The following is a 27,693-nucleotide window of genomic DNA, read 5'->3' on the forward strand; positions in this document are numbered from 1 at the left end:
TGGCTGGAGGCCTAGCAGCATCTGTAGGGATGTCCTTTGGGAACCTGGAACTGGATCTGCCGCCCGTTTGGCACCAGAGTGTCCGAGCACCAGTAACTCCCTTCTGCCAAACTGGTGTAACCGGTAAGTTAGAGCAGGAAGCGCAATCTGAGAGGGAAGGTGGAGACTTGAAGGACAGGTTTACGACTTGCGAAGTTGGGGAAGGTTTGTTTCTTTCTGTTTTTTTGTTTGTTTTTAATGCTGGAGACCTAAATGCATTGCTTTACAGGCCTACACAGCGGATCGGGTCTCGGGAATGCCCTCATTATGGGAAAGCAGAGTTACCCTGGGAGAAAAATGTAGCGGCTAGGTTTGGAAAGGAAAGAAATACAGGCACGCATGTGGGGGAGTCTGCCATGAGCTTCTCCCACTGGTTCCCAGGCCTCCCACAATTGCAAACCTTGCAATACATGAAGCCTAAACTGGTGCATTATGTGTGATTTCCCAGAAGAGGGTGAAGTGATATTTTGGGCACAGGCTTTACCCCCTCTGCAGCAGCCATCAGAGCTGAGCCAATGATGGGAAGCACATGTATGCAATATGAAAGATGGCAGAGCTCCGGCTCTGGAATTTGCTCCCTCAGAGCAATTGTATTTTGACTTGGAATACTTTAAGGACTCCTGCAGCTACACACACTGCAGGCTGTATCTTACAGTCCCGCAATACCTTCAAAATTAGTTGCTGGATTAGACGCTTTTCAGAAAAATCTGCAGGACTTAGCCAGTCCCCACGTGAGACGGGGAATAGAAAATAAGAAGGTAAGCTTCCTTTCCAAGCCGCTAAAGGATTACTGTGTCAGTTAGGCATTAAGAGGAGAGAGAGAGAGGAATGTTTGAACAGGTTTTAGTTAGGGGTGATGCAGTTTGCTCACATTACGTAAATATTGCAGTAAGTACTGATGCTGGTCGTCTGCGTTTATTTGCTCTTCGCCTAAGTGAAACAATCCGTTATGTTCTGTTTGGCGTATTACTAAACGGGGCTATGCTGATCCCATACTTTGTATAAGCAGAGCCTAGCAAGATCTGGCAACCCTCTTGCATGCGTTGTTAAATCTCCCTTATTCAGCCCAGGATGGGAACTCTTAATAGTGCAGCTGCCTAAGTCCGAAGGATGCTCGACACGGCAGACAAAACATAGCTGGTTTGTGAATGCTAATAACTGGGTGTGTTTAAAGTAAATTACTACAAATAATTAGATTTTCTCTTGTATCTGCACAGGACTGAAATGCAGCATGACTTAAAAGCCATGGACTCTGACCTGGATAATAAAAACAACCTGCTTGATGGAGTCTGACTAATCTCCCCCACACTGAAATTCTCAGTAAAACTGAAACATATTGATTCTGGAAGGAGTGGATGAGACTCAGGTTTCAGGCAAGTCATGTTACACCCACAGAAATACTATCTTCAAACCTTTCCAGTGTTAAGTTGAGATTCAGTCCGAATATGGGATTTGGATGGGCTAATGTTAATACTAACTTTGTACTGGGTAGAGTTTACCTATGTGCTTGCCAAACCCCGCAGCACGCTGTTGATGTAGCAAAGGGGCATTTGGGTGCTCTCGAGGGAAATCGGCTGTTCAGAGGAGAAAAGATGTCTTGTCGTGGCGTGTCCTTGATGCGCTTACCAACCCTGGGACTGCAGTCAGTGCATCGCTCTCACCCGGAGTGTACATCAGCAACTTCAGAACAGGGCTAGAGGCTCACAGGACAACCTGCTTCTGCCTCCCGTGTCCTTCCCCCTTCTCCTCCCCACCACTGCTGCTTAACCCTGCCGGAATTTGGGCATAAGCTCTTTCTTATTCTTTGTAAATGCCTCTAGGTATTTTATTAACCACCTAAGTACCTGCTCATTTTTACTGAAGCTGTGTTTTCATTCCTAGTGGTATCTTAAGGCAGCTGAGTTTGAGTCTAGTTGTGTATTTTGACATTTGGCTCGAAAAAGAGAGGAGATGTTTTATCCAAGGCGCAGGCAAGGGAGGGCAATTAGAAATGAGACCAAAGTGGAAGCTTTCTCAGCAATGTGGTAGATGTTACACTGATTTCCAGTGGTACCCTAGATTTTTAGATGATGCAAGTCTCCCGAGGGTGGAATTTGCGTGAAATCCAGCACTTTGGTAACTTGTCAACAACTTGTTAAATAAACACGTTGGTATGCTGGAACCGCAATGCCCTCAATCAGTCGTATTTCCCACTGACACTCTGCCGCTGCGCTCCCCAGTATGTAATCTTCCAAAAGCCCTCTGTCAATGAAAACAGTGAAACAACTGTATTTCAGAACTAAATATATCCCTCTTCTCTTGCAAGAAAGAATAACAGGCTGTTATTCACAGCAACATTCACAACCAGATCTTACATGCCTTTATCCTCTCCGCAGTCAAACCTGATCTTCGGGCTGTAGGCAATTAAGTCTTTTTTTAAAATAGATTATTACCCAACCTTGCTTGCTGGGATACGCGTTTGGGGACTATTCTTTTGTCTTTGCATTGGATGTTTCCCATTTTCCATCAGTCTTTGGTTCTAACTGTCCCTGTTTTTCAAATTGGTGACTTATGTTTTGTCAGATACATGCTGCTTTCATCCCTCCTTTTCTGGTTCTGCTTCTCCAGCTCCTGGTGACTGTTTCTGCCAGCCCTTTGCTCTGATTCTTGTATCAGTCCATGTCACACTTTTTCCCCCACTCGCCTCCTTTCTTCTTCACATTCTACAGAGCCAAGTGTGAAAATTTCTTTATTACTGCCTCTGCTTGCTTCTCCAAAGAGATCATTCTGCGGAGCAAGGGCTGTAGTTTGGAAACCACTGTTCAGTGCTCTGTGTTCACTTTTGTTCTCCCTACTTGTAAGCTGTCTTAGTCCTTCTGTTTCCAGAATCGCTCTTAAATATCTCTTCCCCATCAGCCACTGGCTCCTCAGTGCCTCTCTGCCCTGCCAACCTGGGCACCAGTGGGACTCCTGATTCTTTTTTTCCTGCCTGCTCCTTGTTTCTGTATCCCAGCATACTTTCATTTCCTCTTTTTCACTCTGCTGTTGGAAAGGGAGAAGAGGGAAAACTGATTCTTCTACCTGCCCTTGTATTAACTTGTTGGAGAAGATACCTCTTACTATCACAGAGTGAAGTGCAAAAACTTGCTGGGCTAGGCCCTTCCTTCCACGTGAGTTTTCTTTCCCTTCTTTCTTTCTCATTTATTAGGACTACATTATGCTGGTCAAAACCGCTTTTGAGCCCCCAAAGAGCACAAGAATAGATCAGATGGTAGAGCAGAGTCCTCTGGGCCAAGCATGGTAGGCACTGACTGGGATTACTGGAGCAGAAATGAAGTCTGAGGTGAAATTCAGCCCCAGGTATCAGTGTTGAACACCCCATTTGTCTGTCCTTGCTTTCAAAAATCCTGTCTGCTGTCTTGGGTCTCTGCATGGGAAAGGGATTAAAAAAAAAAAAGGCAGTGTGGCAGTGTTAACCTGACACATCCATTGACCAGGCCACTACTGCAGCATTTCCAAGGAAAAGCCCAGTTCAGCCTTTAAAACATGTAGAGCTGTATTTTAATAAGCTTCTGGCAAGTGTGAGGCCCTGAATCTTACTGGTGTTTGGCTCTGCGTAAGTATCTATGACAACAAATAAATCTAATGTTTGGATGTGTCCTTGAGAATGACTGGGGGGGATCTGTTGCACTATGTCAGTAATGTCTAGTATTTTTAAGCTTCTAATTCCTAAGTATTACTGTAGATGGGTATGCCTACTTTAGGGAAAAAAAAATTAATTAGTTGCAAGTTCTTTCGCTTGTTTGCAAATGGGGCCAGCTCAGAGTAATGCTATTTGCTTTAGCTGCTTCCAGATTTGTAGGCATATAAAGGAGCAAACATTTTTCTGGAGCTTTAATGCTAAGCAGGAGGTTTAGACTCGTGGTCAACAGACTGCAGGGTATCCGTGAGTGACTTTCAGCCTTTTGGGGAAGGTAGAAGAGGGAATGACTCTAAATTTGCTATAATGGTCAGCGCTGCCACTGGAACATCTGGTTCTACAAATAGAAAAGTAAAAAGTAAATGAAGCCAGGAATTCATCCTAAGTAAGAGTGCTGGAGATGGGTATGCCTGGAATAATAGCATTAGAAGTGACTAGGATGACAGGGCAAAGAGCAACCTTATCTTGTGCTAAGACTGTCCTTTAAGGCCTCTAATTTTTCCTTGCCCAACAGTAGCAGTAACACCAAATGCGCGTACTGAGAGTTGCTGCTTTGGCCCCACTGATTGCATCCATTTCACTCCTGCACTAACTGCACTCTTAGTTAGCGGTTAGTGGTTTACAGATGAAAATTGCAGAGAAAAAAACTGGAACTATGAAATGAGGTGGGGAGAGGGCTTAGTCTTTCTGGGCAAAGTGCTTTAGGAACAAGTAGGTTGAGAAGGAAGGTGGAGAAGAGTGGTCTGAAGAAGAACCATGCTCATTACGGCTTTGCTAATGTGTGACTTCAAATCTGAATGAGCTTTTAATGCCACTAATCAGTAACTTATATGCATGCATTGCAAGAGGTGTGCGATGCAAATCATGCCTGATGAAAAGACAAATACGTGCCTGCAAATGTTTTAAGTTTGGAGCCCTCCTGCTAGGTGTTGAGCTCTGTGGCACTGATAAGACTTTATCTGTACTGGTGGTGAACTACTTGGAAAGCAAGTCCTTGGGGAGCAAGAATATGTGCTTCTGTCTGTAACGCGCTTGCAACAGCCATGGTTTTGATAAACTTGCTCATAAAGAACAGCATCTTGCTCCATGAACCCTTCTATAGAAATCAGTGAGGGTCTGCTTAGAATAAGGACTTACCTGCATTAAATAATATCAGGGTTTGACCCCATTTTCAGTAACAGGAAGTCAGTAAGCAAACTATCAGGGAAAGGAGAGGTCACTCAGTGAAGATCACCAATAGCTTTGTGACTTAAGATATCTGAATGTCTATCTGGAAGGGGAGAGTACAGTTTGGAAAGCTGGTGCATAGAAGTTTAGAAGTGCGTGTCTGAAATCTTCTACAAGCTAGTGGTGGATGTTATTTATGCACAACGTTGGCTCATTTGCTGACTAAATCATAGTTTGTGAGGATATCTGTTATGCTGAAAACTCTTAGAAATGTTGACTTGCACCTAAGATATTCTTTTTAGCCCTTGATTATTTCAACTTTTGATAGTTCAATTAACAAGATATTAAGGAACAGCAGCAGTCCTTTGCATATGTTTTTAATCATTGCATAGAGCTGGCAATCATTATAAACTGAAGCGTGAATTCAAGAAGCCTTACAAAAATGGGAAAGCAAGAGAGTTGGAGATGATTTAGAAAGCAGAACCATTGATATTATCAATGCCTCTCTGGGGGCCTGACACTAGGGTTCAACTGGTCTTACTGCTTCAGACACACGCCACCAAGATTTATCTGTGTTTCACCAAGTATGAAAAATATATGAATCCAGGGGCTTCCGGCTGATCCCCCCAAAAGCCATCAAGCCGCCTCCATTAATGTCAGCACACTCGTAAATTTTTAGCGTGCACTGAAGTAGGCAACTTCTGCCACTGCACAGAAGCTTCCAGAGGTGTCCCCTGCCTCCTGTAAATCCATGGACACCCAATAAAGTAGACTAACTGCAGATGGACTTAATAACAGTTGTCCCTCCTTTGGAATTACAGGGGTTCACACTTCTAAAGGAGGACAATGTGGTTAGAGGTGTCCCCATAAGCAAGAAGAAAGGACCGAAGGTTTTTTAATGGCTGTCAAATCTAGAGAGTTGATTGCAAACGATTGTAGAATAGTGGGCTGCAGTTCTGGCTTCTTCACACACCCTGTTCCTGAGAATATCTTGCTATTTAATCCTCGGCATGCGCTCTGCACAGCACCCCCTTGCACAAGTATTCCTCTTGTTTATGATAACTTATTTTCCCTCTGTTCAAAGAAACCTGGTGGGCTATTTGTTCTGGCTACTCCTCTGGTGAGCCAGTGATGCATTTGCATTCCTTTCTCTTGCTCCCTCCAGCCCTAAAGATGTCTGCCAAAATTAGTCAGTAGATAACTACTCAGTGGAAGCTTTAAGAATGCGTTAGGAAAGGCCTGAACATTATCCATTAATGTTTACAGCTCCTAATTATGTTAATTAATCACTCTTAGAGGTTGCCTTATCCTGGAGCCCAAAGGCAGGATTTTAGTTCCCACAGATGTACTCTAAACCAGTCAGCTTGGATTCAAATATTGGTGTAGCTGCTTGCAGCAAGGAGCTCAGCATGGACTAGCTGCCAGAATACTTATGCAGGGTCCTGGGCAGATTTTGCTGCCAGAGCTCTGTGCTGTCATGGTTGTGCTGATCCTGTTGGATTTTAAGACTAGCTTTGAATGCCTACATGAGGTACAGTTAAACATCTGGGTGCAGGCTGAGCCATGTCCAGGAAGATCGATGCTGAATGTAAACTGTTCCTGCAGCCGTGACCTTTTGGCATTGGAGAGAGGCAGGCAGAGAACATTTTGTGCTAGCACTGACTATTATGATGTAGTGACTATACTGCCTCTGAAAAATCTGAAGTTGTTACTTGCTTCTGTCTGAAAACAGGGATTAAACTGTTGAAACAGAAAACAGACCTTGTCTTTTCTTGTCCCTTTCTTGGAGTCTTTGTAAAAGACAAGTTCTGTCCCAATGTGAAATATGCCAACAATTCTGTATCACTTGATGTTGTTTTAGAGACCAACAAGAATATCTCCTTCCTGGAAAAGGTTTTTTAGCTTTCTTATTTCTGAGTACCTTTATTAGCTTTTTCTGAGCTTGCTTTTGTGTTAACTGCAGGCCTGATGAACAACATAAAAGGTTTTATATCCACTAATATTCAGTAGATGGTTCTATTACTGGTCTGTACTTTTGCAGGAAGACAAGTATCTATGCAGAAGAGGACCTCAAGCTTGTGCCATCCTCTTTTAGAGCTTCATTTCCACATTTCAGAGCTTGTCTTCACTCTCCTGAGCAAAATGAGACAATTTGGGGAAGACATGCAACTCAGACTGGCTGCAGAGATCTCGAAGAGGCTAAGATGCCTGTTTTGTGGCATTCCCTAAAGAATTTGGTTTGTGTAGGTTTCAGTGCACAAAGTGTACGAGGATGGGAGAGGATGTATTCAACTCCAGAGAACAGAAAAGGACAGGAGAAAGCTATCTGTTGCAGCTATAGCCCTCTTCCTAATTTAGCTCAGCTCTTCCTCATATGGTGGAATTACCAGAAAAGCCCCTTATTTATTCCTGAATGCAGAATATCCTGATTTCCTTCCCTTAGAGGTATTGAGTAGAGTAAAAGAAAGGGTAAAGGAGTGTATTCCTTTGAGCTCACAGCTGCTTCTCTATCCAGCTGGCAGTTTTTGATCCTGAGGGGAATGTCACATACAAGTGGCTTGCAAGTGCATGACAGTCCTTTAACGATGACAAGGAAAACATGTACTGACAATATGGATTAGGCGAAAGAGAGCGGTTCATCACCCACCTGTAAACAGCTCCTGTGGGTAGCAGCTCCTGTCTGTGCTGAATATAAAGTCCCAGACAGCAGAGAGGTATTCTACAGTAGGTTCCTACAAGAGAAATGCCCTTGCAGGGGCAGCAGGGTAGGAGGAAATGCGTATTTAAGAGTAATGGGGCATGGTACAGAAAGGACTGTGATTAAGGGGCTGGCACTGTCTCTCTTTGGTTGTGTCCCACGGATTTCCAGACTGGAGCTCGCTCTTTGAGAGAACTGCCTTTCATTGTGGATTTACTGCACTAAAAACTGGTTATTAAGCAATTTTGCTGTCGGCTGCTTTGCAAACTGTTGCCATATCGTGTAGAGAGTGTGCTCCATATTCCCAGCTTACTTTGAAAGCACTTCTGGCAGGCTGAGGGCATGTACAACAAGCCAGACGGGACTGAAAAAAGATCAGAAGTCCGGATGGACCTACAGCAACAGCTCCTCCAGATCAGAGCTGAGGTAGTACGGGGTGAGGAGGAGGTGTCACTGCTTGGCATTGCCAAGGTGTAATCTGTCTCTGTCCTGTTGGCAAGACTTCAGTTGCTGACGGATTGCTTGGCAACTTTCACACATTAATATTAACTTCATAAAGAGCAGCGTGTACAGAGTGTGAAATGCAATACAGGCAGTGCCTGACACAAATGAATACTTTCCCTATTCTGTGGAGGTTTCAGTGCAAAACCTCTTTCTCCATTCATCTTCCTCTTGCCTCTTCATCCCCCACCCCCTGCTACCTAGGGAGTCCTGTGAACAAGCCTGTTGGCAGTAAACTCAGCTCAACAAAACAATCTTGTGAAAAGGGAAAATATAACACAATCGCTTCCTATTTCTTTCTCCTTTCCTCTGCATCAAAGTCTGGGCTGGCTGTCGGGAACGTTCAAAATGAATAAATAAAGCGCAGGAACCCCCTGCTTCAGAAGGAGTCTCATTCACTCGCCATGAAGCTTGGCCGATTCTTTTTCTGATGGTACTCGAGTCAGCAGGCAGAGCAAGAAGATCATTCAAAGCTAATCAGTAAAGTGTAAACCTATTATGAAAGCACATTTACTCCTCGTCTCCTCCTTCCTCCAGAAAACCAATCCCCAAATCTGTGGGAATAACACATAACGTACATAAAAGTTGCTATTACTTAGATCTCCTGTTATTAGGTCAGCAATGCCACTGATGAAATGCTCCCCCGAGCACTGAGCAGAGGCATATAAATCCTCCAAGAAATTCAGAGCGTAATTTGTTACAGCTAGAGGGCATAAGATACATTACAGCAAAGCCTGTGTATCAGGCTCTCCCCTGCGACTCTGGAGGCTATCTCTAGTAATAAAAACCTCATCTTGATTTCTGATTCTTTGTATTGATTTCTGTACAGAAAGACTTTTCTGACACAAAGATAGTACTATATTGTTCTATATAATATAATGGGGTCTTCCCACCCATGCGCTTTTTTTTCCCCTTCCCTATTTAGGGATGAATCCAAGGAAGATTTGTAATTTGGGGGCTGTCGGTATGTATTTCTCGGTGGGTAAAGGGTGGAGAAGAGAATGATGACAGTTTTTGTGTATGCAGTGCAAAACCCTATATGTGAAATTAGAGAAAAATGTCTCTGCTCTGGAATAGTACTGGCAATGGAAACTAGAACTGCAAGTATGCAATTGTCACATTTTAATAAAAAACTCTGATATTAATGAAATGGGTGGAATCTGTGGGAGTGGTGACTAAAATCGAGACTAATTCAGAGGTATATAATCATAGCAGCTGTTAATTTTTGAGCATTTGTATTCCTGTTCTACAAATCATATGGCTATCTTGATAAAAAGGAGGTCTATAGGTATATGGCATGATGCTTTTTTTTTTTTTAAATTATTTCAAGCTTTCAAAAAAATCTTTTCTAGTGTGGTGCATAGGGACCAGACAAAATAGAATCTGGAAAGCTTTATGTAAATAATCTGCCAGCCAAATAAGAACAGCTTTGCAAAAGTCAATAGAGATAAACAGAATGATGGACAGCAAGGTTATGAAATATGGAGAGTTATATTAAAAACATTTTGTGTTCTCTGCAGAGGGACTGCTATAAGCAACTGGAACTTTTTCATTTAATCTGTTCCTTTGGGTTTTGCTTTGTTTTGCTTTTTTAGAACTTCTATCTTCATAAGAAGCTGTCTTGGATTCTGAAATGACTGAAGCTATGCCTGTTCCCTTCTGCAGAGAAAGTGGTAAATATTTATAGCAGTCCTGCTTCTTACAAGTGGAGAAATTTGATATGTGCTCATTGTTTTTGTAATCTGATAGTAGCTGTACTGAAAGACAACACCTGCTAATTGTATTTCCGATCACATCCTTTTCCACTTGAAGGATAAAGTGTGGAAGGGAAGCATAAGTCTGGGTTTATTTTTTTAGCGCATATGGCAAAATTCATTCAAAAGAATCTTTGTTCCCTTTTAGCTATCTGTTTATTTAATAGACTATGGAAAATGGTAAACTCTGTCAAAAAGCCTAGTTAAAGAATAATTTATAAGCTGCATTTAGATGTTGATCTTGTAGACAGACTTAATGGAGAGCCAAAGTATACCCTGGCAGGTAATAATTAATGTAAACCTTGACACTTCAGATTTGGGCCGCTGTTCAGCGAGCCAGGCAGGGGGCAGGACGCAACTCCTGCTGGCATTCCAGAGCGCCTTTGGCACGTGCCATGCTGAACGCTTGGCTCCCTGTGACACACATGCTTCCCACGTGTAGAAATCTGATTTTTCTTTTACCTGTTTTGGACGCAAGTGAATGTGTTTGTGGGGAAAGTTCTTTGGGTCAGTTAAACGGAGGCCTCCCATGGAGAGCAAGATGGCAGGCAGCTCGCTCTGACTTGTCTGTCCCATGAACTCCTGCATCACTCAACCAAATGAACTGAAGTACTGGGTGATGTCCAGGCTTTGCTGCAGCTGATGGCAGCACTCCCACTGACTTCATCGGGGCAGGATTTCATCTGTCACGCTGCTAAATCACCAGAATGGCTTTTATCAATAAGAGCTGTCTAGTCTTGGCTGAAAGGTGCCTTACTGATTTTTAGAGATGATGAGGGACAGCTAATTTAGAAGAAGGGAGTAACAGGGAATATGATCGCACACACTGCTCTGGCTGCAACAAGTCAGGATGAGGAAGTTATGGCCTGTAGTTGCCTGTCACTGTCCCTTTGCCATCAGGTAACTTGCAGAGTAGTTAAAGAACTCTTTATAACTTAAGCTTAACTCCGTATTTATATACTGGAATGCTGACCACGCCTGTCTACAGTTCTGTAAAATAATAGTCTCATCTAAAGTTGGGCCCGTGGACACCCCGGGATCTAAATTTAATGATGCGGTGGTCTTTTCACTTGTGAGGACTACTGTATAAGAAGGCCTAAGCATTTACACCCCCCGCCCTTATGTCTTCAGAGTAGTTCATACAGACCAGCTTCTAAGGGATGGAGCTTGCTTATACATTATGTAGCAAGGGTTTTGGTGAACAGCCCATTTAGCCATTCCTCTTTGCCTGCCCTGATCGAACGTTGGCTTCAGCATCCTCCAAACGATCATTCGGATTGACTGGGCTTTCTGGTTTGCTCTTCTGCTCGTGCCTTGATGGGATGGGTTTGACTTAATGCCTCATAACCACCCTTTTTAAGGAGGTTCATGGCATAGCCTTATCCTCTGGCACACTGCTTCCTCTCTACTAAAGAAATGTCATTATTGGTTCACATGATATTTCAGCTAGTTCTCCTCACACTCTGGAGTCAAGCTAATAGGACACAATTACCCTGTGTTACAGAATTACTATTAGACTAGTAATATTAAGCAAAGGAAATAAAGATCTTTCTGTACCTCAGAACACACTGGGAGTTGTGGGAAGAGGCAGGAAATGGCAGCTCAAGAACTGTGTAGGCTGGACCTGTTACCTAAGGACAGGGTTAATTTAGGGACTGGGGAAGTGCTTTATAATAACTGAGGTTTTGTAGATCCAGGAATCCTTTTTGAAGGAGAACTAGATGTGGTAAAAAATATATTAGAGTCTCAAATTTAGATAAGAGGCAAAATTACGAGAAAGAAGAGAACCCATTAATCTGCTATTTTTATGGGTTTGTTCTTGTTTTTGTTTTTTACAGGAATAATTGCTATTGTAGAGCCACAAAAACCTGATTAGAGATAAAGTAGTCAAGGAATGAGAACATGCATCCTTTTAAGAGCAGGATTTTATCAGAATGCATTTGTGTTTCTAAATGGAAACTGCATCCTGAAGGCAGGTCCAGTATACTGAAAAAACAGCTGAATGATTAATGGACATGACACAGGTCCCTAAGACAAATGCAAGCCCTGCAACATCACCAATCAGCTCAATACATAAAACCAGACAAAGTGAGCGTCTGCAGAGTAGCTGAAACTTGGCTGGTAAATCCTGGGACTTTGAGGTCCTGCTTCTCACTTTACCTTAACATACTAACCCGCTGCATGGGCTAGATCCTGGAAAAATGACCCCTATTGTGTAAGCAGTCTATATTCCTTAGGATATGGTGTTACATATTAAAATTGCCACTTTCAAGCTTCTTCAGCTAAAGTAAACTTTCTGAGACAACTACAGGTGTCAGCAGTCGGTTTAAAAGCATGAAAGTATGTGCTTAACTCTACTGAGACACGGTGTTTCACTGAGGTCAGCCGCGGTACTAAGTAAAGTTACCTTTGAGGGAGTGTCTTTGAGGTCAGCTCTCAAGTATGAACGTATTTCAGATTCATATAGGCTGCTGGATAACACCAGCAACAGGAACCTGCATTGCAGTAACCAGTGAGATGATGCTTGCTCTAGCAAATAATTATCCTTCTGCCTCATGGAAGACCATGTTATGTATCTTAGAGCTTTATGTATTCAGAGAGGGGAAAAAAGTTAGTGTTCCTAAACTGTAAATATTCTTGTTATAATTACAAAGCTAGAACCCATGCTAACATGGAATTTGAACGTGTCCTCAGTTTAATCTCTATGGGCCTGATTTGGCAATCGGTCTTTCAAGGAGCACCTCTGGTCCCTGCTGGACTGTGTAAGAAGTGACATGCTATGCTAGTTTCTCCAATTAGGAGTCCTGCCACTCAGGAATTCAATTCTGTAGATGGTGCTTGCAAAGGGGATTGGGACCACCACTGTAAAAGCCTGGAAGCTGCTTTTCTAAGAGTTGCAAAATAGGCTCTCTGGGGCAAATGGACTTTTTAAGGTGTAGGTGTTTATCTTTTCTTACCGGCACTCAATGAAATGCTGGCGGATCTGATCCTGGAGAGTTTCTTTGATGTCGAGTCCCTCCAGTTCTTTCAGGCTGTCTTTGACATATACCAAGGCTTTCTGATACTCCTCCTCATGTCTCTCCTGGACCTCATCTTGCAGGGCGTTCACTTCCCTGGCATGCAGCAGCAAAGTGCTGGTTGTCTGGAAGTGAGGAGGTGGGCACTGAAAATGTCAAGGGGAGAAGACTGTTCAAAACAGCAGGTATGAATGACAAAAACTTAATATACCCTGGAATGCCAGGCTGACAGTGAGTCTGAGCTTAAGCCTGATTTTATTTGCGGGAAGCCATGAAAAAGCCCTGTGCTCATTTAAAAAAAAAAAAGCCTGGACGCACACAATGGTCTATTGTTAGTGTTTCGGCATTAATTAACAACATTGCAATGTACAAAAACAACCCTTCCAGCGTGGGATCCTGAGATCTCAATGAGACAGGTGAGAAAGCTGCTGTTCTGCAAATGCCAACTTTATCCATGTCAGAAGGGTGCCAGAGATTTTTTAATTGAATTTTCAAATGTTTGGACTTCCTATTGGTACTTTTTAATTAGCCAGTATTGTTTTTAATTTGTTCACTTAATTTTTATATGCACTGTTTGGTCAGTGGTTTCCTGGTATTTTGTTGCAGCTGGTCATATTCCTTTAGGAAATCAACTTCCCTTGAGGAACAAAATATATAAATATTTATAAATATATAAAAGAATAAACAACCCCCTAAACACTGTAATAAAAATTATAGCTGCCCAAGTTTCCCATGATTTGATAACCTTGGCAAGAAGATCCTACAGGCCAGTTTAAAGCCTTACAATAATGGATACTGCTTCCTGATTGATTTTACATATGTACATTAAGATAGGTGAAAATGAAAGTCTTTCTGCTATGCGAATACAGAAGCATGAAAAATATCATCTGTATGGGTGGTCTGAAACTTTGTATTTTCTTGGTTACAATGGCTGATAAAGTTAAGATGTTCCCAGTGTTTTATAAAGTATTCCTAACTTGTAAGGTAGAGAAAAACATATTTACAAATTAATTTGTAAATTAGCGCTGACTTATTTTTCAGTTCTAGAAAAAATATATTTTCCATATATGTGGGAAATGCACTGTTGTACAATATGTTAAGTATGTTGAATTTAAGAATCAATTAACAGAAGAATGAATGGAAAAGAGAAAAGATGATGATCAATTTTTGTAATGCAATGTGTTTTACTCTTCAAAGTGAGTGACTATCTCACATAGAGGTGGCAGCATATGTGAACAAAAGCCCAGGACTTTGTTAGTTTGAGTTAAAATAACATCAGAATCTATAGAAATTGTCCCTAAACCAGCACATTTCAGACTAATTGAGATCTGAAATGCTCTTTGCTCTGGTGATGTATTTTTTAGTGTGCTCCAAGTGGGAATTCTAAAGGACCCCTGCAAAGACAAAAAAGCTTCTATCAAAAGTTTGGCCAGCTTATATTTAAGATCTGCTATTCGGTGTTTTTCCAAGCTTGGACCAGGTTCCAAAAATCACTAACAAGTGCCAAGCAAATTTGGTTTCAAAACACACACCGTGGGTTTGCACACTATCCAAAGTAAGCGCAGAGGCCCCATTCAGGAAAGCAAGTCACTGCCTTCCCCGCATCTGCACTGTGACTCGCACCGTGGAAAAGGAACCGGTCAAGGCCACCGGTGAGAAACTATTCAGAAGGAAGTGAGGAGAGCGGTCTGCTTTGGAGAGGCAGTTCTACATGCTCTGTTTCTGGGTATATCACCCTGAGATGTTGCCTTCACTAATTTCTCAGTTTTCACAGAAGCCAAGTGTTTCCAATCTTCAACAGCAACTATTTTCAAGTATGGCACAACTACTATTAATAACTATTTACTTGCATTTCAACTTATAGTACCAGTGTCCCCTTTCTTAATGTTAAAGGAACCTCAGAACAGCTATTTCTAGTAGACACAATGCCGCTTTCTCAATGCTGCTTTGTTCGGAAACTAGAGGAGAACCCACGAGGCCTGGTTTCCCGTTCACGATCTAGAAACAAAATCCGCTTCCCTTAGGCATTTTCACACTCAGCTACCTGCTTCGCTACAGGAGTGCTCAAGAGACCACTTTTCTTAGAGTTCCCATCAGAGTACTATTATCTAGAGGTACTGATATGTGTGCTGCTATGGAGCAGATGAGCCAGCCAGGGTCAATGTGATTTTTCTGTCTGCGTATGTTACCGCAGTCAAGTCTGTGAACAGATACTGTATTACAGCATAGAGGAAAATCTACTAGATTTTCTAACTAGATGCTCACCGGGGAAGAGGTGAGGAAGGCTTGTTTTATTTAGGACTGTTTTTCAGCAGTTTTTGTTAGCAATATGAGAAGAAAGGTGATGCAGGAAAGAAATCTGGGAACACATGAAAGAATGGAAGAGTTTTTCCACGAGCAAAGGTAGGGGTGGTGAATGCTGAAGGCTTCCCAACAGGCAGAGGAGGCCTCTCTCTCGTTTCCTTTGGGTGTGAGGCAGTAGGGGATGGGATGAATGTCCTGGCCTGAGGCAGCTCAGTGTGAGACAGACCCAATGTTATCATTAGCTTACTGGGGCCAGCCTGCTGAGGAAGGCTACCTGCAGTCAAGGGAGAAAGACAAGCTCTGCAGGATGAGCCTGAATGGTTAAGGGTGAGGTTTCATGAGACAGCTTGTCAAATTAACAGCTTATTGACAATGGAAGGGAGCAGTACCTCTGCCCCTACCCTGCTGCTGGATGTGGGGTTCCTCCCTTCTCTTGCACAGGCTCTGGGACTCGCTTGACCCTGCAGTGAACCAGTTCAGCTCTCTAAGAAGTGGAAAATAATCCCCTTTATCTTTTTTCCCTTCCTCCCCCCCCACCTCAGGTTAAATCTCTCCCAGCATAATGAGGTGAATCAGCCAACCAAGGAGGCAGCTGAGTGCCAGAGCCATTGCAAGGGAAGCAGCGAGTGTGCGACTGGAGCAAAACGGACAGCAGGACGGCCAGTGTGGTGGTGCAGATGGGATAGAGTCACTTAGTCGTCCTTGAACCATCATCCTCTGCTCGGCTCCTCCTCTGAACTGATCTCCAGTGACTCCTGAGGGAGCCTACAGTGATTAGCTACCAGTCACTGTGTATTTGCTACCAGCCTATCTTTCATCATCAGTACCAAAGCCAGACAAGGTAAGACCTGTCTGAACTTGTAAGAACTTGTGGCCATGAGCAAGGCCAGAAGTAGGAAATTCTTCTCTCTTAGTGAACTAACACAGATTATGTCTCCACATGAGTCCAGAGGTATAAAGCTGGTGTGGACACAGTCCAGGTAGCTCTAAACCAGCTGGCTCAGACGCTGACAGTTATAGAGCTACAGAATATGCCCTAGTTTGCAAAATCCAGCCAAGGACCTGAGTAAATATTTGTGCAGCTACCTGTCTCAGCTCCATACAGCTATCAATAAATCTGCTCATGTTAGTGTATGAGCTGCAGTCAAAGCCCTAAGACTGAAGTACAGATATAACCTTGTAGAACATCTTAAAGAAAGAAGCTCTGTTGATTTGTCCCTCATATTTTTCCCATTTTCATTTCTGAAGACTGTTCTATTAAAACAAACAGGTACTGCTTCTACCAAGAAGAGACCAGTCACCCACCTTCAATAACTCACAAAAGAAAGGAATGAAAGAGAAGGGAGAACGGTGATAAGACTATACTCTCATTAGACTGTCTTCTCTTCTAACCCTATTCCTTTCTTGTTATTAATATTTTCTAGATTAAGATAGTCATTACTCATGTGGAAAAGGGTTTATTTACATGGAGGAAAAGGCTGTTGCTGATGTGAAATATGCTGTTGTTTGATTGCTTCGATTGCGGGGAAAGTGGAGCTGGCTCAAACCTAGGAGGCTAGATAAGCCGGGTTCAGAGGGAAGAGGGTAGGTGTTGGGAAGGAGCCAACAAGATAGTATGACATGGTAGGTACAAAAAGACACTTGATCCGAGCGGGAGTCAGGGCGGACTGGCTGGCAAGCTGTTGTGACGAGTAACAGAGATGCACGTTAATAACAAATGATATCCTTTGAAGTTGGCCTAGCAATGAACAGGCAATTGCCAAACAGGGGCTCCTCCTCTAGCGCAAAGTTTTGGCAATCATGCACTTCAGCTCAGATGGGTGAGGGAGAGCATGAAATGAAGAGCAGAGGTGGCTGTGATAAATGAGTCCTGAAGGATTCATGGCAGTCTAATGTGGAACATATGTAATGCTCCTTGTTTGGGTGAAGACCAGGAGGCCTACACATGTAAGGAATTGAAAGCTGGCTTCTGTTCTGGGGGAGGAAGAGGTGACAAGTGTTGAACAGCAGTGAAAAATCATGCCACGTATACTTGATTTTAAATAAAACATTACAGGTGAATGTACAACTAGCCTGACTTTCCGTTCTGTTACTTTGAAATCAATGCAGTCATGCTAATGAAAAATGAATTGAACTAGGTGTGTTTCAAGATCTTTCCAAGGAAATTCCAGCTGGCTGGACATGAAAACTGACTGAAGAACCATAGAGAAAAAAGATAACAGGCAGTCGGTTTAGGTTACTAACTGTAGGAAAAAAGTGCTGACACAGGAGGAAACATGAAAAGAACTTAAGTGTATACAGGCTAACAAGTAAAATTGAGACAATCTGAAAAACTGCTTCCTTGGCCTATGGGAACAAATTCAAATGTACTTATGGATGTGAATGATGGAGGAATCAGTTGGCAGAGTATAGCTAGGGAATGAGAAGATAAAATACATAAAATTTGAGTGAGGAAGTTAATTTAGCAACATAACCTAAAAATAGACACTTATGAACAGTGGAAGAAGGCCTATCCATTTGAAGAGATACAACAGGATACCCAGATGATATTAGTTTAAAAATGATATAATTGTACAATTGTTTTAGCTATCAGTCCTCTACTGTTTGTTGTGTGTTTATGATGTGTTTTCACGGAAAATGCTTTTCATCTTTTCTCAAATGAAAGACTCAAACTGATGAAGGGAAAGAGTGCTAAGGGACCTGTGCAATGGGTGGTGTGAAATGGTTGAGACAAAACCCTAAAAGAAAAAAAAGGTTTTTTATAGCTTGGGTAATCTAAGAGAATAGCGTTTCCATCTTCTTTGCAATTGAAGAAAGCAACTATGTTAAGCTTTTTCTTTTAACCAGAGGGTTCTTGTCCTAGTCATAAAAATATACGTCATCTAAGTTCACCAGTTTCAAAGTTCAAGCTATTCTAAAGCCTGCCTCAGTAGTGAGGACACATCTGCAAAACCCAGGAACTTAAATTCCTCTTTCAGGACCTCTCGGGTCTTGCGAGGGAGATGGAGTCTATGTAACAGCCTTGGTGGGGTTTGTGTTCTCCTGTCAAGGAACAGAGCTTTGAAGAAAGCATGTGGCCAGAAAAGGCTTTGGTCATCTGAAGAGGCATGAGAAAACAGAGAAATGTCAGAAAGAGAGCCAAGACAGATGGCCGCTGTAAGTGGATGGTTCCAAACAGGTCCAGCAGAACCTGTGAATTATGGTATTGCAGATCAACTTTGCATGCACCCACATGCATGCTCTAGAGCTCTAAAGAGTTATACTGAGACAGCATGATGAGTGCTGTTTTTATAGCTATCTATACTTAATGCGCACGTTAAGGAAGACAAAAGCCAATTTGTTTTTAACATCATTTCTCTCAGTGCCTCTAATGTTTCTAGTTCTGAATCAAAGGGAGGCATCCTACAGGAAGGCACTAATAAATAGCTTTTCCTTGGGGGCAGAAGCATTTTTCCATCTTTAAGAAATTTCTTCGGCCATGTGAAATTCAAATTTGTTAACTTGCCCTACAAACAGCAACTCATTTAGAAACAAATTACAAACATTAGATGGAGACAGTGAACTTGGTAATGCAATGCTGCCACATCAGTTGTAGAATAATGCATCTTAATGAAGGCTTCCCATGTGAATAAACCATTATATTTACAAGCTTTTCACAGTTAATGACCCAGAACTGGATAACGAAACTCACATTTTTAGTGTGGTCCTCTGTCAGCAAAAGTATACATATTAATAATTGATGTTGCTGTAAAAATAGGACATAATATGAAGATTCCTGAGTTTGTGGGAAAATAGGACTACATGGTCCATTAACTTAAAATGCTTATCTAATGTTTGATGGGCTTTGTCTTTAAAATCCTTGTTTAAATTAATAAGGCAAAATGGACATTTGTCTAAAAGAGAATTTTATTCCAACTCATCAGTCACAAGTATGCTGATGAGAGAGCTGTTTGATCTTCTGCTCTTTATTTCCTCTCCCCCATCCCTCCAAAGAGAATTTAGGTTTCATGAAAATGAAAGACTCGTCAGTAGAAGGAAGGAGAAATTCCCCAAGCATTCCAGGTAAGTCGATGTGACGAAAGCCTCTTAACACTTTCTCTTTTAGACTTTAGGAACTCAGTTGCACAGATCACTCTTTCCTAGGTTAAAAAGTCTGCCTTTCTGCTTAGTCAGCTCAACAGCTCTTTCCAACACAGACTGCTTTATTGTTCATTTTAAAACACTTAGAGGTGTGCAGGCTGGCTGAACATGCTTAAGGCTACAGTTCTACATATAGGATGCCCCATGCTGTGGAACTAACTGCTCTTCAATTGTTCCATTAAGACTACACTTACAGGGAAAGATAGTCTTCATTTCAATGAAATAAATACATTTCATTTTATTTCATGTTTTAAGGCTAACATTCATATTATGCCTGAAAGGTAGATTTACTGCAGCTTTTATTACTGGGTACTTAATTCAGGCCAGCTTCTTTTCTTTGACCTGAAACAGCATGGCTGAAACAGTATGGTTTTACGGGTTGTCTTTGGTGTATGTTCTGCAAAAATAGTATTATCCAAAATTGTAATCTTTAGACATGGCTGTATAGGTTTTTGCTTTAGTTGCTCAGTTTCAAATGTAGTATAGTTTGCTTCTCTGGAGAACTTTATTTTCTAAGCAAAATAAGTGTTTTTAAAGGTCATTTATTTCTACCAGTAGTGAAAGTGGCACTTTTACATTGGGACTACACAGACAACTAACTCCCTACCAGAATAATACAGGGATTCACAATCTAAGCAACTGGGGTCCATTTCTTTGCTCATGACTATTATTGCATTGAACTTTAAACTTTGATGCGAATTTTCTTTAAAAGTTTAGCCTATGAATTAGCTATGTTCTTTCTTTCTTGTTTTCTCAATGCATTTTGCCTTGCTGCAGGAAGAATATATTTTAAAGAGCTCTCTTGAGTGATGAAGTATTTGTTCATATAGGTTCCACGGTACGCAAATGGTGATGGCCACATCAATTATGTGACTGAATTCCTAAATTAGGCACAAAAAGGAACCACTAAGCAAAATATATTGCATTCATTAAAGCTTCCCTACTATATGATTCACTTCAATGGCTTTGCCAATTAAAGTAATTGTCATATGCATTCAAACAAAGCACTTGTGGTAAGAGGCCTTGTTAGAAAAATATTGAAAGTGGCTGTTTTATGGATTTATATAATACGTAAATAAATATTGACATGCAACATTTATTAAAAAGATTAAAGAAAGACAAAATTTGAAGTAGAACAAACACATTTTTATTTATGACCATAGAGGTTTGTATAATTGTGGTTATGTTTATTTCAGCTATTATACCTGGGCTTGCTGTCAAACCATTACTAAAACTGGGAAGTATGTTTTGGACTCTGAATGGCAGTGATTTAATTGTTAGTGTGACTCTAGCCAATGAAAGCCCAATAGAAAGTAGGCTTCTTGTTTCCCAGCATCGTACTATTTAGAAAATAAGCAGGTTTAAAAATTGTAATGAAAAGAGGCTAGCTTAGTTATCACTATTTAGATTTATATGTACGCATGGTGAAATAAAGCTATTTGTGCTGACATTGGAAACATCATCTAGGTTGTAAGTGAAACAAAGGACATTTTACTCTTATGCTTGGTAAAAACAAACCCGGGGTGTACCACTACTGTAACTTTTTTGCCCACTTTCAGGAGTTGCAGAAATATTTTGTATTTTGCTTACTTATGGATTTAACAGTGTGCTAAATTCCATGTAATATTTATTTAGCCACAGCCTCTAATGTTTACACAGAAGGCTATTCTGGGAAATACCCGTTTTTTCTGACTGGATGAAATGAAATATATCTATCAGGAATTCAAAGAACAAGAAATGTTTGGCAGACTGTTTTCTCAGATATAAATAAAACCATTACCCAGGACAACATGCCTAAATTAGGGTATGTTTAAAAGAGGTAAGAGGGCGAGAACAGTTATTTATTTAAGATCACATAGATCCTTTCATGTGAAAAGGATATGGACGGAGGAAGAACAGCGGAAATGCTACATGAGAAAACTGAAGATCAGCATGTACTGTGCCACTAACTTCCTCTGGATAAGGGTTGAAATCATGGTATAAAGCAGCGTCAAAGCTGCATAACTGTAAACCAATAGATATACCTGTGAGACGAGGACCTTTACACGTGTACATGTCCAAAGCACCCAGGGCTCAGTCCTATAAATTGCTTAAACATGCAGAGTGCTTGGCTGCAGGAGGATTGATTACTTGTGCCCCTTAAGTGAAAACACGAACGAGGGAAGGTCCAGGCCATTTGGAGTACTCTGGCCTCAAAGCTGCAACATGAGGCCGAGTCCCTAAATTGGGGAGGATTTTGTCTTTTTGTCTTCCTTGTTCCTAGGCTCCTCCTGCACCGCCATAAATTATTTTGACTGCAAGCTGTTTTTCCTAACGTTTTATGTCAAAACATAAAACTTTTTCCTCTTTTCAGTAGCCTGCGTTCAGAGATTATAACTTCCTGTGGGGCCTACCCTGCTCAGAGAGTCTGTTAGTGAAAGAACAGAGTGTAGATCCATTAGTAGGGCTTGGGCTATTTTGTACGTCTCTGAAACAAAGCAGTTACCACAAACCAGTTCACACATCCAGTTATGGACCCAGGCCGATAGTTGGTTTGCACTGGTGCAATATGAAACGGTCAGAGCATCCTTTAACTGTGCTGCTTAATGAAAGAAAATTTAGAAGCCAGAAATGGACAAGAGGAAGAACGTGCCAGCTTAAAAACCGAAATAATAGTTCATTATTTTGTAACTGTCAAATAGCCAGAGCAAGGAAATAAAGGTTTCTTTGGATAGCACAAGTGCAAGTTTTCAAGACAACTGAATGTGTTTTCTTGCAACATCAGTGTGGTTGCCGTGGCTTAAACACAAGACCTAGGACCGGAACATTGGTTACGGTGTTAATGCCAGGACTGGCAGTAAACAGCATTGTGGCAGCAACATGAGGAACATCAGGAAACAGGTCAGGATACAGTTATCAAGATATATGTGTTCTTACTGAGGCTGGCTTCTTTTCACAAATTAAGCCAGTATTGCAAATTGTGATTTATCGGAGATTTAGATAAACATGTGCTGAGGGAATCATGCTGTTTCTGCAATTAAGCTTTAATAAATAATAATAATAATGAGGTTTTACTTCGGAGCCAAGAAAAATCTCTGGAACATAGACTGCTATTCTGTCATCAAGCAAAAGAAGAAATAGAATCAAATTCCAGAAAACATAGATAAATTTTTCTGCAGTAAATAGACAGTAAAGAAAATAACACTGTGAAGAACACACTGAATTAAGCCAAAGACTGGGCAATTTCCGGACTATCTTTGCTCATATTTTCATATATTTTAGACTGACATGACTGAATTTTCCCCCAAATCATTATTCAGAACTTCAAACGGATTAGCTCTTTTGCAAAGCACTCTTGATATCAAAGCTATATACACATTTTTAAAATAGCTGTAATTATAAGCGAAATTATATTTATTGCAGTAAAAGTCAAGACTCCTTTGGGATGGGCTTGGAGTAATGGATGGCTAGGTCTTCTAATTTATCTAAGTCGTGCAGCATTAGAAAAGCAAATTCACCATATTTACACATGAAGATCTGTGGTCATTTTTTAGAAGGCTGACATGATCATACATCAAAGGGACTTGACCTTTGGAGCTCACTGCCCATCTATCAGCGTGAACCAATGCCTGCTTGCCACTTGCTTCCTTTGGAGGCCATGGAAGGGAACGCGGCACGAAAAGTACAAGAGAAACACGAATGGGGAATAGGAAAACATTGGAAAGATGAACAGATTTCTTTTATTTAGAGGTATCTCTTTTTCCCCCACATCCTTTGATTATATACTTGATAAAGAGTAATGAGTCTGAGTGCAGAGTTGCAAACATCAATTCTCTCGCTCCTAAATGGAGGTCAGGAAATGACTGGACTATATGTGTTTGGTTTGAATTCCCCTCATCCCTATGATCGTATAGATTTTCCTCCCCATAAAATACAGTAGATGGCTGTTTACATCCCAGTTATCGGTTACCCCTACCATCGGCCACCAGGAAAAGAATGCTTGGCTGTGAACCCTTCAATAAGTGATGCCAGACTTAGATTTCCTCCCTACGACTCTAGTTTTAAGACTTGCCAAAACTGTCGTGGGATTTGATAGGAAATGACCCCTTGTTGTGCAAAAGGTATAATTTCTAGTTTATTTTCAGTACATCCCAACTTTCAGCATTTTAGGTCTATACTGGTTAAAATCTCTGGGAATTTGCTTTGTCTTAAATAGAAGCAGAATCACCCAAAGCTCTGTTTACATACGCTGGCCACGTTTACTGTTAATGCCTAGCAGATATGAAAAATTATAATCCACAAGGTGTTTTCTGCATTTAACTTTATATAACTCAGGTCAATTTACATGTTCCTTTTTTTCCAAAGGTAAGATTTTAAGGTGGTTCTTAAATGATGTTACATGTATGTTATATGTATGTTGTAGGCATAATTATTGTTCATAAACTCATTGCTTAGCTAAGTGTAGTTCCATTTCTGGGTAAGAAAATAATTCAAATTCTGCCTAGGAGAAGCAGAAAGTATGTTTTAATTCTGAATTACGTGATTATTTTAGTAATGATCATTTAGCAACTATACGCTACAGAGTTATGAACAGACCTGCCTAATACAGAGCAGTGATGAATGTTTCTGTAAAGCAGCTCTAGAAAGTGGCTTAACTAGAACTCGGCATGAGGGAGGCGTCACTGTAGCAGGAGCTGAAGGGAGCTGCAAGGCTTGATAACCGTGTAGTGCCTGAAGCAGGCACCAAAAGAGCCGTGGGGGCCAAAGATGCCTTGCTGAGGGAAGAAAACATCATCTGTAAAGAGTCTGTCCCTTTTCTCAGGCTCCTGCTAGGAAGGAAGAGGTTGGTGGGAGGAGGAGATGTACCTACCCTGACTGCAGGAGGAGGAAGAGGAGGTTCCTTCTTCTGCCTGTCTCGTAAGCAGGGGTGTTTTCATTCTACTTGCACCCCATGCAGTCTCACTGACCACAGAAAACTGCTTGCTTCCCTGTGCTTTTGCAGTATGCTCTGAGGAATAGTTTGGTTATTTCCATATGCACTTACAGAAATAGAAATACATTTATACAGCAGTTTTATCATCCATTTTTGCTACTCTAGACATACACCCATACTGGCTTGTAAAGGGGTGTGAGGAGAAGACTTCGCTGCTTTAATTCTACCTCAGGAATAAGGCAGCTCAAGTACCTTGGCATTATGAGTTGCAAACTGATTAACACAATTTTCTTGCTCTGTCATGCCTGGGTCAAATTCCCTAAAGCCCAGGGCAAATTCTACACCATCTGTTTTCACATCTGCCATATACATTGGACTATGTATATACAGCACAAGAGCATGCAGCACAAGACAAACTGTCCTACTTCTGTGCCATCTATCATTCCAGTTTAGTTCTGTATTCCTCAGAGACCCCTTTAAAAATACGAAGAATCTTAGAAATTAATTTCTCATTTTCTGTTAAATCACAGAAGTCTGAAGAGCAAACAGACTGTAGTATTTTATATTCTCTAGGTAGCATCACTCACCATCCCCAGAAATATCATTTCCTCTTCTCTGATTTTCTCTGTTTTCTTGCGCTGGATGTATCCACGCCAGATCTGAATTGTAAACAAAACTCTAATGAGATAAATAGGTCTTGTTACAGCTTCCTTTACTGTGGCAGACACAGGAAAAAACAAATAGAGGAAGGAAAGGCACAATATACAATTGAAACTATTACTCTTTAACAGGTTGCCATCTGCTACATTTTTTGAAACAATTTCTGAAGTTTGCTGTCCCCTCACACTGACATATCCAGCTGCTTAACACAGCACCATCAGGGTTCAAAAAGTGTTTAGACTGTACTGTTCTCACCAGGCTGAATATTCACATAAAGTTATTTATGTGTAAGGACTTTCTTTGGAATTTAGCAGCAATCTCCCCTTCTCATTATTTTCAGGATTTGGGATGAATTCTTTCCCTGGAGACCACAGTAAAAGTCATGAATTCCTTCAGATGCCCTGGATTTCAAGGGGATGCCAGAAAGAACAACTGAGGTCATAAAAATCGGAATGGAAAAACAACATGTAGGTTATAAAGTCACCCTGCATTGCTAGTGCAGGGTTGTTCCCATTGATCTCACATCTACGGTTCTGTCTCATTATTTTAAGTGGTTTAAATGATGTATTTCACCTTACTGAACAGCCTGAGAGACATCCTTTTAGACTGTTTCTCGAGCTGTGTTTCTGTCTACTGCTGTCCTGAACAAAACATTATTACTTAGTCCTACCAGAACTACTGTTCTGAGACAGGTTTCACCTTTTGAATGCAAGTGGCGGCATCATCTGGATTTGGACTCATCTTGCCCTGAAGTTTAGCTTGTCTTTCTCTCTTCTCTTCAAGGTAGAGTTGCTTCATGAATGTTGCTCGAAGACGGCCTTGACGAGCCCGTTCTGCAACCTGGATCGTTTTAATGGCTTCTTCGAAAGCCATGGACTTGACAGGTTTCTTCAATAGCACAGCCAAAAGTGAATGGACACAGAAGAGTATTAGAGTTACGATCTACAACTGTTTTCAAATCCTGATTTGTGTTTTCTTAAGTCTACCCGGGTTAGCAGGTGAAATGACCAATGAACTTTTTGTGGAAACTTTCTAAGACAAAACATCGCTATCACAAACGAGAGCTTTGTGTCTTAGTGCTATTCTGGAGCGTCTTGAAAGTTTGCTAACTTGAGAGAGACTTTTTTCTCAGGACTTTAAGGAGAAAATGAACCTGATGTGTCAATGTCATTTCTATAGCACTGCAGTTAGATGACAGGACTGGACCTAGCACAGGGTGGATGTAAGATGGAGAGGAGACAGATGCTACAGGTCTGAGCAGCATCCCTGAGCGGCAGGGAACTCCTGATGCTATAGCGGGAAACAAAAATGGTTCTATATGGCCTATGCTTCCTGCTGAACTTTATTCACTTGAGGAAAAAAGGCATAAAGAACCACAGGGCTTTGCCCAATAAAAAAGAAAATTCCTCAGGCTATGGAATGTGCTCCTTTAATTTTCCCCCTAATTTCAGAAGGGATGGGTTTCTGGATGTACTGTTGGGCTCCCAGCTCTCTTGCTGAGTGACAGGACAGGCCATTCTGGGCCAGCCCAGGTCTGGTCAGCCCAGAGCAGGTAGAAGAGGCTTAGGGAAAAATATATTAGAGCAGTGCAGCTGGGAGAGAGGGACTCTTCCTTCTCACTCCTGAGAGCTCTTGCTAACTCCTCATCCTCCCCAGGGAAAGGCTGAATTATTGTCCTTTCCGGACATTAATCCCCGTACTGGAGACAGTTCACATTTGATGCTTCTATATATATAGAAGCTCACTATACTATGTTTTCAGCAGGGCTTTCTACAGCAGAAATAGAAAAGGACAAATGATTTGCAGAGCAGACACCTCTGCTGAACTAACACTGCTTTAACGGATGCTAGATCGCTTGTAACAGCTCTGCCACAGACACTTAAGAATACAGCGGTCTGTTACCAGGCAGTCAGGACTTCCTGAGTGTATATATTGCTTGCTACGATGCATGCAAAAGCGCTGACAACCCTCTAGCAATCCCAGCGGTGATATCTGAGGAGGAAATCAGCAGACAAACTGTACTGGAAGTGCAGTGTAGGGCACTGGACTCATACCATGTTCACGTGAGATTGTTTTACTCATGTTTATTGAATCCTGCGCTTCTCTTGGGGCATCCTGTCAAGGGGGACCTGGACTGTGCGAGAGCCCAGTGTTCGCAGGTGAGCTGGCTGCCCACCAGTCTTGTCTGTAACTGATGCCAGGCTGAAATGGGGGGATGAGAGCGGAACTGGGGGAAGACATAAAGGCTTCACAGCGTAATCTGCTGAAACGCAGGATCTCCGCAGAACCTACTATCAGGCTACTAGAAAGAGCAGAGAATTTACCCAGAGATTTACTGTGGAGGCTGAGAGGACTGTAGCTGCCCATTAAAGTAATCTAGCAGAGAGCTTCTGCTCTGTCTGTACAGGCTTCCTCCTTCAGACTGGTGCCGTTTTGTCTCTGGGGAACCTTCCCTCGGTTACTTAGTGGGATTGATACTACCGCGTATGTAGCAGGGCAGGAGAAATTCCCCCAACAGCACAATTGCTGTGTAGAGTTCAATGGTCGGGGTAGCGCGGCGGTTTGACTAAGTGGTCCGATCAGAACTGTCTCTCGTGGCTATAACGTCCATGAATCGAAGCTGCGCAGACACGCAGGCCCAGCTGTTTATTTCGGGAGGTTAGCAACCACCATTTGTAGGCAGTACGCCATTTTCAAAAGGTCAAAAGTATATCAAATCCAGAACAGTCTTCACTCGAACGTACTCCTCTGTAATGACTTCTGCTCTGCCAAGACTCAATTTTCTACCCCTCCTAGCAGCTGCAGCTCTATAGCTGTACAGA

General features: G+C 41.7%; 1 protein-coding gene and 1 long non-coding RNA gene across 3 annotated transcripts in view; one reads left to right on the forward strand and one right to left on the reverse strand.

Annotated features, from left to right (window-relative positions):
* The window catches only part of IQCA1 (IQ motif containing with AAA domain 1), a 110,457-nt gene that overhangs the window by 67,087 nt on the left and 15,677 nt on the right, over window positions 1-27,693 (reverse strand). The window contains exons 4-6 of the mRNA XM_067298701.1: window positions 25,571-25,759; window positions 24,799-24,870; window positions 12,796-13,001 (exon numbers count right to left, since the gene is read on the reverse strand). Of these exons, the coding sequence (XP_067154802.1) occupies window positions 12,796-13,001; window positions 24,799-24,870; window positions 25,571-25,759 (467 nt within the window). The remainder of the gene's footprint in view (window positions 1-12,795; window positions 13,002-24,798; window positions 24,871-25,570; window positions 25,760-27,693) is intronic.
* Window positions 729-25,737, forward strand: LOC136992340 (uncharacterized). Of its 2 annotated transcripts, none has more exons than XR_010884523.1 (7): window positions 729-797; window positions 1,257-1,412; window positions 9,680-9,757; window positions 15,702-16,000; window positions 19,153-19,221; window positions 25,212-25,338; window positions 25,655-25,737. It is a non-coding gene; the product is annotated as an uncharacterized lncRNA (long non-coding RNA). The 2 variants fall into 2 exon arrangements; XR_010884524.1 differs by having other exon boundaries at window positions 25,659-25,716.

The sequence above is a fragment of the Apteryx mantelli genome, chromosome 6, assembly GCF_036417845.1.
Source record: "Apteryx mantelli isolate bAptMan1 chromosome 6, bAptMan1.hap1, whole genome shotgun sequence".
Taxonomy (NCBI): Eukaryota; Metazoa; Chordata; class Aves; order Apterygiformes; family Apterygidae; genus Apteryx; species Apteryx mantelli.